General features: G+C 43.4%; 1 protein-coding gene across 1 annotated transcript in view; it reads left to right on the forward strand.

The window, feature by feature from the left end:
• The window catches only part of Nckap5 (NCK associated protein 5), a 799,776-nt gene that overhangs the window by 431,777 nt on the left and 354,672 nt on the right, over window positions 1-13,327 (forward strand). Inside the window, exon 5 of the mRNA XM_038349244.1 lies at window positions 3,537-3,624. Within this exon, the coding sequence (XP_038205172.1) occupies window positions 3,537-3,624 (88 nt within the window). The remainder of the gene's footprint in view (window positions 1-3,536; window positions 3,625-13,327) is intronic.

Raw genomic sequence — 13,327 nt, forward strand, 5'->3', positions numbered from 1 at the left:
TACATATTTACACATACCATATGAACACATCCACAAAAATCCAGGTTTGGATGTCTTCATGGTCTTCACTCTTCTTCTGAGTAGTTACAGTACAATGGTTGACTTTTTTTAAAATAATGCTATGGTTCCCTGTTGACTATAATGGCCTAGCTCAGATAGATCCTTTGAGAGCCCTTGGTTGTGTTGTAGCCTGAGTGAGAATGACTTCCATAGGCTCATGTAGTTAAATGTTTGGTTCTCTCTTGGTGGAACTGTTTGGGAAGGATTGGGAGGTGTGGCTTGTTGGAGGAGGTGTGTCACGGGGGGGGGGGCGTGCTTTGAGGTTGCAAAAGTCCATACCATTCCCAGCTAGCTCTCTTTCTCCTGCTTGTGGATCAGATGTGAGCTCTCAACTGCTGCTCTAGTGCCATGCCTGCCTGTCTGTCTGCTGCCATGCTTCCTGCCATGATGGTCATGGACTCACCCTCTGGAACTGAAAACCAAGCAAACGCTTCTCCTGTAAATTACCATGGTCATGGGGTTTTGTCAAGGCAACACAACAGTAACTTAAGATGGCTTGTCATTCTCCGAGTCCTTGGTAACGCAAGCTGCATCAATTCCTTTTTACTCTTAAACTAGTTTCATTCCGAGTCCTTGAGAATGCGCATGTCAGAAGGTGACTGTGAAAGACAATCCCAGCAGTGAGCAAGAGAGCATTGTTGGCTGGAGAGGTCACTCAGAGGCTGAGAGCACTTGTTGCACTGAGGAAGGGCTGGAGTTTGGTTCTAAGCACCCATGTTGGGAGACTCAAGAAGCACCTGTATCTCTGGCTCCAAGGAGTCTTCTGCTCATTTCTGGCCTCTGAAGGGATTATATTCACATATGCACATACACGAATATGCATGCATACACATAATTAAATTTTTAGTAAACATGTTTTCTGTATGAAATTCTGGCATTCTTCTCTTCCCCTCTCTCCTGTGAAATTATATGTTTAATTAATTAATTTATTTATTATTAAATCTATATGTGTGTATGTTTTAAGCTTAGCATATTCCCTATCTGCCCTTCCCCACCTTTACCTCAACCTTCCCTAATTACTTTTAATTTCCTTTGTTTCTTTTGTCGTTTCTATTATTCTTCCATATGTATGTGTGTTTGCATTACATGTACATTTGTTTTATATATCTGTATTAATCTAAGAACTACAAAGGAGAGAAAACCAGAATTATTTATCTTTCTGAGACTCACTAAATTCACTTAATATAATTATTTCCTGTTGTTTCTATTTCCTTGCAAACTACATAACTTTGTTCTTCTTAATGACAGAAAAATTTTCATCGTGTATATGCACCGCACTCTCCTTATCTATTCCATTGTCATTGGACACTTAAATGAGTCCCATAGCTTAGCTAAGCGACTCACTTAATAAATGTTTTTAATAGAGGTGCAGGCAGTCTCCTCTGTATAGTTCTGACCTTTGAATCCTTAGGGATGGGGCTCAAGGTCAATATCCTGTATACAGAGTTAAAATACTTATGGAATACTCTGGAATACTCCTTTGGACAATGAACTGACAGATATGATCTGTCTACTAAGGACCAGCTTTATCTGAAAATGAATGTGTGCATGAGAAACATGAGACATAGTCTCATAACTCAGGTTGTCATTTATTCTAGGGCAAGACTTTCATGTGGGAAATATTTGCGCACTAAAATGAGAGGGTTTCAGGGGACAAAATGAATGACGTAAGGATCAGTGAGGAAACATCTGGACTAGAAAGTGAGGCATATCTGGAAAATAGATGCATGTTCCTGATACAGGAGATGCACGGAGCAGTAAGTAGCATCAAAGTGAGCTAGTGTCCCGAGTGGAAGTGGCTGTCACTTTGGGGACTATGGGGTTGTATTAGTGACTCATCTCTGTGCTGAAACAAAATACCAGAGGAAAACAACATAAGGAAGGAAGTGTTTATTGTGACTCACAGTTTGAAGACACAAACTTTAACAGTGCGGAAGGTGGTGGGTGCAATTCACATTCGGGATGGATCTCACCCCTGTTAACCTAATATATAAATTCCCTCTCACACGTGTCCAGAGATTTCTTTCCATGGTGATCCTAAGTCTCAACAAGTTGACAGTTGGTGTTAATATCACAGAACTTTTGGAAGTAGGTATTTAACATCAATCAGAAGTATAACAATTAACATGCTGCAATATAAGCTATATGAATACTCATAAATCAGTTTCAATGTACAAGTAAAGATGTTAACCAAGTTGACAAAGTTGTGAAGCAATTTAAATTCAGTGAGAGAAGAGTTAAATATCTTCCAGTGTCCTGTCACCATGAAGTTTGTCAAAGCTGTTGAAAATAATGAAGTAGATCTTTATGTGCTGATGTGGGAAGAAAACCACGGAAGCACGCACACTCTGTCAGTGGAGAGAGCGTATTTGCGAAAGATCTGTTGTGTAACATATTCTTCCATGATCGAAACGTTCCATCCTTCAGAGAAGCTCCTAAGAAGGAAGTAAAGGACTTGAAATAGTTTCAGGAAGTCCCTAAAACTAACCAGATTCACCAGCCCCTTCCCTGAGGGAATAAGCAATAAAAACTGAGAGTTCCCTTCCAACAAAGCAAAGCCAAACTGCTTAGAAGAGCCGGGCAAGCAAAGCTACAAAGACTCTTGAGACCAGTCCAACTGAAGAAGCATAAAAAAGAAGCAGCTAAGCTGCTTGGAAGAGGTTTAGACCAACTGAGGCACTAGAAAGAACACTCTCCAGCCTGTTGAGCTGCCTGCAGACTGTGCAGTGAGCTCCAGGTTCCCAGCTTCATGAACTGTTATGGTACGGGGTGGGCTTTGGTGACACAGTTGTCTTTGAGTCAATTCTGTTCCTATAATTAATCTCAATAAAACTCATTGATTTATCGAGTCAGATTTCGGGGGTATCTGGACTTCGGTCTGTTAGAGGTTCCCTATTTGGGGTGAGTAGATAGGTGTCTTGCGTCTCCCCAGAAAATGTTTTTTCCCACAACATCTGTTAATTTGCCAGCTGATTCTAGAAAATCAGTGATTGTTGAGGAAGATCAATGTGAGATCTTGTGTTGAATTACAAAGGAAAAATTACAAGTGAAAAGAGATGCTAGGAGATTTCTGCATCTGAGTAAAGAGATCCAAGCCAAGAATAAAATGATTGTAAATGACTTCATAACCCGCCTTCCCACTTCCTAGTTCTTCCTCCCTCCCTTCCTCCATTTTTTCTTTTCTTCCTTCTACCTCTCTTCCCTCTGTCCTCCATTCCTTCTCTACTTCTTCTCTCCTCTATCCCTTCCTTCCTTCCTTCCTTCCAGTTAAATTCAAAGTTTTGCATATCTTAGGTGAGTATGCTACCTTGGAGCTCTGTTCCACAGCCCTGATTTTTAACTTAGAAAATAAAGGAGAGGGGAGAGTTGCTCCCTGTCTAAGTTTGGGAAGTATACCCTGAGAAGAGAAGACTCTGACAGCCCTGTGTTAGTGAAAAAAGCCTCTTGAAGGATGTGTTCTTGCTTCTGTTTCTTAGGATGGAGGAAACTGTCCGAAGTCTGTTGCAGAGCCAAGGGTCTCCAGAGCAGAAAAGGGAAGAACCTGCAAAGATCACGGCTTTCCAGGTACACCATGTTTCTGGGCACCAGTGTGTTTGGTTTGGTTGTCTTCCTGGGAGCCATCAAGTCACCTGTATGTTGAGAAATCTTAAGCATGTTTGTTTAACCCAATGATTTCTTAAATTCCTTCCTGAAAGAGGTCCTAGATGTGTGTGCAGGGTTGGGAAGGCATCACGTCATCCTATTGTCAGGGAGGTGTAAGTGGGGTACACAAGGGATCGTCTCAAATGCTGATTTGAGGAGCCCTTGCCAGAGATGAATGACTGGGGAATGTCTGAAGAGAATGAGGGCTGAGCCACTCCAGGCTGAAGAGAAGCCTAGCTTAGCCACAGGGATGAGAGGTTCAGCCTAGGCCTGAGGAGATTCGGCAGACTGCCAGGAGGATGCTCATTGGATAGCCAGTTTAGGCTGATCAATGAGCTTCCAAGAAAAACTGAGCCTCTGCCTCAGAAACCAAGATGAGAATAGAGCAATGGAGGGAAATACCCAGGGTTGACCTATGGCCTTCACATGCACACATGTGCATGAATGTGTACAGACACACAAAAACAACGTGTGCATTGTACCTGTGTGTGTATGTGGGTATGTGCCTATGTATGGGTGTGTATATGTCTGTGTGTATGTGTATGCATGTATACTTGTGTGCATATATGTGTGTACTTGTGTGTGTTTATCTGTATGTATGTGTATCTATGTGTGTAACTGTGTGTGCCTGTGTGTATTTGTGTGTGCCTATGTGCATATGTACTAGCGAGTATGTGTTTTGTGTTTACCTGTATGTCTATAGTATGTATGTGCACACATGTGTACATATGTACACATGAGTGGGATGTACCTGTGTGTGTAAGTGTACATGTGTATATAGGTACACATGCGGACAACTTTACCTATTATTCCTTACACTTTTTCCATTTTGTTTATTTGAGACAAGGACTCTCTCTTGCCTAGAACTTGACAATTCAGCTCTGCTGACTGGCCAGGGAGCCCCAGGGATCTGCCTGTCTCTCCTTCCCCAGTGCTAGGATTACAACACACAGCCCTTCACCAGACTCTTTACAGGTCTTCTAGTAAACACACGTGGCCTGTATGTTCCAACCTCTAGAGACCCTATCACCAGCTCTTTATTGAGCCATTCTCTATGGAATATCAGTTAATATGAGCACAAGAACAGGAGCCCAGTGCCTGCCTTCCTAGTGTCTAAAGACCAGGTCTCACTGCCAGGGTACAAACGGTGGTGCTGTAAAGTCTATAAATATTCTTGTTTGTTCAACAGCCTTTAAAGTGGGTATTCTTGTACTTGTAGGTATCTTAAGCTGGTGCTGTGAATACCTTTTTAATTCTTGCTAAAATTAGAAGTAAGTCCCAGTTATTTCCAGGTTGGCTGTGTGAAATTAAACTGAACTACCTTCTGCAGAATATGTGTGTGTGTGTGTTCTTGTGTGTGTATATGTATACATAAAAAGTGGGTGGGTACCTTCTAAAAACCCAGGTCAAAAAGTCACTGTTTCAAAATTAGAATAAATAAATCAGAGCTGGGGAGATGACTTTATTTGTAAAGTAGTTGTCCAAGTGTGAGGACTTGAGCCCCATCCCTAACATCCAGGTAAAAGCCAGAGTTAGTAGAGTACACACGTGTCTTGCCACCCTGGGGAGGTAGAGTCAGCAGGATCCCATGCTTCATTGGCAAGCCAGCAGAACACAATCAATGACACCAGGCAAAAGAGACCTGACTAAAAACTAAATTAAAAAAAAGGAAGGAAGGAAAAAAAAGTGTAGATAGTTTCTTGGGAACAACAGCCATAATTAATCCCTGACCTCTATATACAAGTGCACATGTAAGCACACACATGTACCTGCACACATACATATACTAGTCAAACCAACTACTGAGTAATGAAATAGAAAAAAATGAAAGAAAACTTATGAGCTCGTGAAATACTGTCTGATGCTCATTCTCAGTGTGGAAGTGGCAGCTCCTGAGTGATAGAACCATTGTCCGTATGTGCGGAGGAGGCACTGTGTGCACCAGGGACAGACTCATCTCTTTGGGGAGAAATGTGAGACGCCAGAAGCGTTCCTTCAGAGGACCCCCGGTGTAAACATCTGCTTTTCTCTCGCTTCGTCTGGCTCTGCGGTCCTTGGCTCTGGGTGTCTTGGGCTTTCTGATACGCCATGATGACTCTTCCTGCCACTTGGGACACCTTTCCTGTTGTTAAGTTTGGAAACTTTTCTTTGAAAAAAAAAATGAAAATTGCACATGAGAGAGAGGGTCATTGAGCATCTGTGAAACAGAGAAACTGTTAGAGAGACACACTGTCGCTCTGTCTACTAGGATGCATCCCCACCAGCAGCCTCGATGTTGTGGGATCTGCACAGACTTGATGGATAGGCCATTCACAGGCCCCCTGTGTCCCCGGCTGCCTGTGTGTTTCTCCATTGTTGCAACCATACCCCCTCATGTTTCCACTTCTTTAAAAAAAATAAGGAACATGAATTGAATCACATTAGTTAATTCATTAAAAATGTGACAGCCAAATGGGACGAGGAACAAGACTTTGGACCTCACACAGAAAGCCTCTGTGTTCCTTGTTTTTCAGGCTTTAAAAGAGAGCATTTGGAACTAAATGAGGAATTCTAAATATAAATGTTCTCAGCGGGCAGCAGTGTTGTTCAAATGACACAAATATAAAATGTCAAATGCCTTCTCCAGAATTCTATTTTGTTTGCGCACTTACGAGTCAACACAGGGAGAGATTTCTTGTTTCTTTGTATTTTGTCTCTGTGTGCAGGTGTGTTTATGTGGGGTTATACATGTATGGGTATGTGTGAGCATATAGAGGTCAGAGGTCAACTTTGGTGTCATCCCTCAGGTGCTGATTACCTGGGATTTGAAGACAGGGTCTTCCCAGACCTGGAACTTGACAAGTAAGCTAGGCTGGCTTGCTGGCACGCTCTGGGGAATCTGCCTGTCTCTTCCCCTACACTGGAATTTAAGCATGTGGCGTCTTGTCTGACTTTTCACCTGGGTGCTAGGAATCAAACACGGGTCCTCATGATTACATGGAAAACACTAACTGAGCAATCTTCCCAGGCCCTGGTTGCACCCTTTTAATTGGAATTGAAGGTAACCAAAAAGTCATCCTCATCATAGAAAATTTAGAGAATTGCACAGTGACCAGAAGTGACCACAGTGTTCAAGTTTATCGGATTTCATTCTTCCATTTCCCCTCCCTGGACAATCCTGTGCTCTCTGAGCCCAGGGCCACACTTCCAGAGATGGGCTCCATTCAAACATGGATCCTTCCGTAGAAACCAGAACCAGCTTAAAATTCCCATGGATTGACCTTGGGGACCTTTTATTAGTTGATGTTAATTGTACAAACTAATAAGCTTCACAGTGACTTTTCTATGTACAGGCATTGTGCAGGTGACCATATTAATCCCTTGAGTGTTTTATAGAAAACAAGTTACATTGTATGTCACCTAGTTCAACATCAAAATTACTGTTTTCTTCCATAAGTGATTCTGTAGAAGAATTGCCAGGTGTGGTTAAGTATTGAGAAATGTCTCTTTCCTAGTTATCCTAAGAACTGTCCATCCTCAAATATGCACATTGTCGTATTAATTTGTTTTTGTGTGTGCATACAGAAGCATACATGTCATGGCACATGCATGGAGGTCAGAGGACAACTTGGGGGAGTAGGTCCTCTCCTTCCTATATGTTCTGAGGCAGGATCTCTCCCGTTCTGTTGCTGTACTGTGTGTTCCAGGCTATCTAGCCTGTGAGCTTGCTGACAGTTCTCCCATCCCCGCCTCCAGCCTCACATCGAGTGCATAGGGACTATAGATCTATACAATCACATCCTCCTTTTACATGGATTCTAGGGACTGAACTTGAGTTGCCAGACTCTCCTAGTTGGTACCTTTACCTGCCTGACATGTACATGTCAATATTTTGTGCTGCACAGAAAGTGCCATAGAACACAACTAAAATGTGATGTCCAAGATACAAAGTTCTCCCTTTCCAGTTCTTCACAGCCTCGTCTGAGTCTTGATGTCACCGGAGGGACTTGTCATGGAGTGGCCACTCCCTGAATCTGCTGAGTTCAAACTATGAGCATGGCAACAATGATGATTTGATGTTTTCTTTGACAGAGCCATCAAGGGAGTTCTCTGGCCCCTAGGTTTGGCTGGTAACCAGGGAGATGCTTCAGCACTTCGCCCACCCCACCCCTTGGCTGGTAACCAGGGAGATGCTTCAGGACCACCCTTGCCCCACCCCCCATTCCAATTGTATCCTTCCCTTCTTCCCTTCCTTTTATGGGAGATAATGAAGCTGAAGTTTGGAACTCAGTTCTCCTTGCCCCCCACCTCACCCCTAGTCACACACACAGAGCACATGCTGCACTCGCCAGTACTGAGTCATATAATGTCCTTGTCTTCACATGCACCCTGGCGGTCACCTAGCCAACAGAAGAGATACAGATGTAAACCCTAGAAATCATAGCAGCTATTTATGAGCATTTCCTTTCTTTTTGTCATTTAAAAATCTTATTATCTTCTTTTTCACTTGTGTGATTGGGGATGTAGTTGGGGTCACAAATCATGACATTCCTGTGGAGGTCAGGGGACATCTGATATGGGCCTGTTGTCTCTTTTCACCCTCTGGGTCCTGGGGATCCAGCTCAAATCATCTGGTATTTTTATCCACTAAGCCACTCTGTTGGCTCTATCTTACCATTTTTATTTTAACCTAAAGAAGACATATAAAACATTGATGAATAGTAAATCCAGTGAGCATGTACAAGCTAAGAAAAATGGTATTTAAAGTTCTGCGGTTTGTGGAGAGAGTGATGAAGTCGTGGCACAGTTATTTATAAAATTATAAATAATTGGGATATGAAATGTTTTTGTGAGTGTTGTTATTTATGTCTGTGGCCTGTAAACTTAGGAAGACTCTTGATGCTGCTTTGAGAGATTTGCCCTTTCCTTCGACTCTCTCTGAACTCTGGATCGCTGCTGGAGTGGGGAAGGCGCTAAGTGGAGTGTTTTTATTGTGCGTTAAGTCTTAAAGGACCGAACGATCCCTTGAGGGAGCAATCTTTTTTAGTTCCTCTCATCCTGCTTCTAAGCGGTGTCCTTTTTTCACATAAGGTCAGATGAAAGTATGTGTTTAGATCCAGAATAGAGAAACACACTGTCCTTTGTAAAGGGTGGACATTCACTTTTCTTTCTGGGTGTATTACACAAGAAGAGTTTCATGATTTTTATGTCTAGAAGTCTCTAAAACAGTCTCATCTGGGAGGAGTTTCTTGTTGCTTCACTAACTAGTGATTATTTTTAAGCTCATAATCTCAAAAGTATGCTGGTGTGTGTGTGTGTGTGTGTGTGTGTGTGTGTGTGTGTGTGTGTGTGCCCGTGCTTGTGGAGCCCAGAGACTAACATCCAGTGTCACCCCTGTAGGACAAATTCACCTACTTTATTATCTGGCAGGGTGTGCATGTTTGGTGGTCAGAGGACAACCTGAAGGAGCAGGTTCTTTCCTTCAACTCTGGAGTGAGGCTGTCTCTTAGGTCAACTCAAGTTCTAAGGCTTAGCAGCAAGCTTCTACCTGCTGAGCCATCTCATGGACCCCCAACAGGTTTTGTGAGACAGCATTTCTTTCCAGCCTGGAGCATACCTGTTAAGCTACACTGACCAGCAAATCAGTGAGCCTCAGGGATCAATCTGTCTCTACCTGTGCAGCCCACAAGCACACACCATTATGCTGGCACTAACCTTTGAAACAGAGTGAGGAGTTTAAGTGTGATCCCTGAGAGCTTAGCTAGCTCACTCATCTCAAGAATGTCACTGCTCTCACGGGTTCCATTTCTATTGTTTAGTTCTTGGTTTCTTCCTAACCTCTGTATTCAGACCTGAATGTTTTAACTATTAGATATTATGACCCTTGAACTAAATTCTTGCCAAGCAAAAGTAGAACAAGGCTTCTTTTCTGAAATAGATATAACCTATGAATAAATGCTTCCCTGGGAAGGTGCCTCCCTTTCTTACGAGTGAGCTGGCTGTTGCTCCGGGTACCTCTTGCCTTCCTAGCTCACCTCAGCACAGAGATGGACTCCATTTACAATTCTCAGGTTGCCTTCTAGGTCAAGAAGTCTTTTGTATAGAATCTAAAAGATATTGCCCTTTGGTAAGTGTGTAGCTTGGGTAAATTCTTGAGGTGCTTCAGATTGTTAAATGGGCCTATCAGGAGTGCCTTCCTTTTGGAAATAAATGAGTTTGAACAGAGCCAATCCTAGTATCCATCCTTGACCTCTGGCCTCCTTTCTTATCTCACCTCACACGAAAAAATTTGGCTTACTGGTGTTTCACAGAGATGCCTTCAATGAAGGTAGAAATTGTCTTGGACAGAGAGCACTCCTTTAGAATGAGGAAATAGGAAAACAGGATCAGGGCTAAAGTACTCCATTGGTCTGTCTGTCTGTCTGTCTGTCTGTCTGTCTGTCTTGTCTGTCTCTGACTCTTTCTCCCCTCCCCCTTGCTCTCATATTATCAAGTACTCCTATACATTATCATATCTGGCGTTTTAGGTGGGTGCTGGGGATCATAACTGAGGTCCTTAAGTTTATGCAACAAATACCTTACCCACAGAGCCACCTCCCTAAGCCCTCCTTTTCCATTTTGTTTGCAGAGTGTCCCCAGCTGGGACATTAGGAGATATGTCTGGGGGAAGGGTGAGAGGACTGAGGTCTTATGAGCGGCTTGTTATCTCTCTGGAGAGCCCTTGAAGGATAAAGCTGTTAGCTCCCTGGCGGTCACTTCTTAGACAGTGTTTGGGGCTTCAAAGTTTAGGCTTAGGTGTTGCTCAGCAGGTTCCAACCTTGCATGAAGTGACCATCTACTCAAAAATGTCTTCCTTATGGCTCAATCAGAACACAAAGGTTGAGGCTGCGATAGGACTCTTAACAGACTCTTCTAATTCCCTAGCAGTTAAACATGGCCATTGATGTGTTTAATAGTTTCACTTGTTCCCTGGGTAATTCAATGTATGAATAGTGTTGTGACTTATTTCCGTTCTTGGCTGATAACCCAGGTATAGTCTGAGTTCACTAAAGGAATAAAATTGATAAAATTAATATATATTAGAAGGCTATTTATTAGAGTGCCTTGCATGATAGAGTCTGGAGAGCCAAACGAAGGCTATTCCACCAGAGGCCAAACCTGTGGTAGTTGCTATGTCTGTGAGGCTGGGAGGAGTGGGATGCCGTGAACCGAATGAGAAATGCCCCCATAGGATTATATACTGTGAACACGTGCTTCCCGTTGGTGACACTGTTAAAGAACAAGAGGTGAAGCCTTGCTGGAGAAAGACATAGTGGAGCCAGGCGTTGATTTGTAGCCTATCCTTACTCTTGTTCTCTCTGCCTGTGCTTCCTGGGTGAAGGTTAAATGTGATACCCCCGTCTGCAAGACCAGCCTCACGCTCCGGCTACCATGTTTCCCCTGTCATTAGGGACCACATCCCCTGTGAAGCAGAGGCTTTTGCTGTGCTGTTCGATCACAGCAACTGACACCTAGCTGATACAGCCCAGGAGATGGTTTCTGACCAGCTGATGCTTATGAGGCGAGCCCGGGGGAAGATCTCAAAGGAAGTCTGAATTATAGTGAGCAGGGAAATGCAGGTGGTGTGTTTTTCCCCTTCACACACCCAAGATCTTGCCCTTACTCTCCTTGTTTAGAGTCAACTGTCAGTCTGACATGATCTGCATACACACAATAGATGAATCCCTGTGCATGCCAATGGGGAAACCTCATGGTCTAGATAAATTGCAAAAAGTGAGCTAAGTGGCATCATTCACATCTCTCTGCATCCTCTAGTTGGATGCAAAGTGACCAGCTTTTCACTCACTCTGATAACATTGAGATTGACCAGAAGAGGAGGCCATACGTGATCCTAAACCAGCTATGACTTAGCTCAGACGGGCTTGTTTGGGAATGGGGAAGTTTTGCTGTCATGCCCTTGAACTTAATCAACTCTTAAAAGATGGAGTTCCAAACAGGCCTGTTAAGTATTGCAGTCTCTCTCTCCGGCCTCCCTGTCAGCAGGCAGGCTTGCTCAGGTGGGAATAGTGTTGTGCAATTCCTTTGCACTGAGCTCACAGAAGTTCAGACGAGCAGAAAGCAATCGGGAACATCTAGGATGTTCCATGGACATCCACAGTTCTGCAGAAGGCAGCTGCTGTCAAACCAAGCTCACGGCCCCTTGAACCCACCAAAGAGTCATGCCTTGCTGCGGCTCCTGTTCTTGCCTTCTCTGCCCCAAGATTCTTTTTCAGTTTGATTCCATAGTTGTGTGAGGAGGTCAAAATGTATCTTTCCCTGAAATGTGTCCTGTTTGGTAGATTTGATAACTCACCTCTAATCAGTTTTGTTCCATACCAAATTGATTTATTAATTAATGGATTAGCACAACAATCCCTTTGTCTGCATGCTGAGGCCAAGCGGATAGCAGAGTCTGACTTAGTAAGTTTCTGCTGTAATTACAAGTGATGATCTGAGAACAGCTCCTTTGCAAATACTCTACAATCTATTTTATTGCATTTACAAAATAATTTGTAAACATACCCTCAAGATATAAATTAAGCTGCATTTCTCTTGGGTCACTGTATTTGATTTTCTCTCCAAGCCTACAGTTATTGCGTTTTTCTTCATTGTGTATTTTTAGCACCTCTTCTGAGCATCTCAGCGTCCCCTCCAGGGAATGATAGTGAGAACAGGCGCTGAAATAATTAATACGTCCTTTGCCATCATTTGATCCACACGTTAACCTTTCCAGATAGCCAGAGCAGGAAGTTCAGCTCACCTTGTCAATGAGGAGGAAGCTTCCTTTTACATAGGCCGTTGACTTTGGACATGTTGTACAGTGAGTCGGGCTGCTGTACACTAGACCCCACAGTTTGGTGGGGATAGCATTAGGACCCATGCTTCTCCAACTCAGCTGTGTGTTGCAATCACCTGTACAGCTTTAAAATTAATTACTCATAGGGGGCTGGGCAGATGGTGTGATAGCAAAGTGCTTCTTGTACAAGTGTGAGGGCATGCTTGAGTTTGGGGCTCAGAACTCCTGCGGTGCCCCATGCGTGCAAACCCAGCAAGATGAGGGTGGAAACAGTCAGATCCCTGACCAACCATTGAGCCAACCATTGAGCCTATTCGGCGGCAACAAGTTGCAGACCAGTAAGAGACTCAGAACTAAGGTGGAGAAGCAATTGAGGTAGATGTCCCTAAATCAACCTGTAGTCTCTATACATGCCTGTATGAGTAATCCTCCCATACATGTGAACACACGAATACAGCACGTGCGCTTGCACACAAGCACACACTCATGCACTTACCCACATGCACACACCCACATGTACACACAAACACATTATGCATACCCAGCTTTAGAGATTCTGAGATAATCAGCTTGGGTATGGCCTGAACATAGACATTTTTGTAATTTTCACATCTTTAGCAGTGCTGCAGGACAGGTCAACTACATGCATTGCTCTCTTGCTTGCCATACTGAAGAGCTCTCAAATAATCCTAGGTCTCTGATGAGAAAAAAGAGGATCGCAGGGACTCTAAGATACAGCAGAGAACCCAGGGTACCGTGATGGGAGACAACAGAGAAACATGGCTACTGTGGGACAAGGAAACAGACGAA

This window comes from Arvicola amphibius, chromosome 12 (genome assembly GCF_903992535.2).
Source record: "Arvicola amphibius chromosome 12, mArvAmp1.2, whole genome shotgun sequence".
Lineage (NCBI taxonomy): Eukaryota > Metazoa > Chordata > Mammalia > Rodentia > Cricetidae > Arvicola > Arvicola amphibius.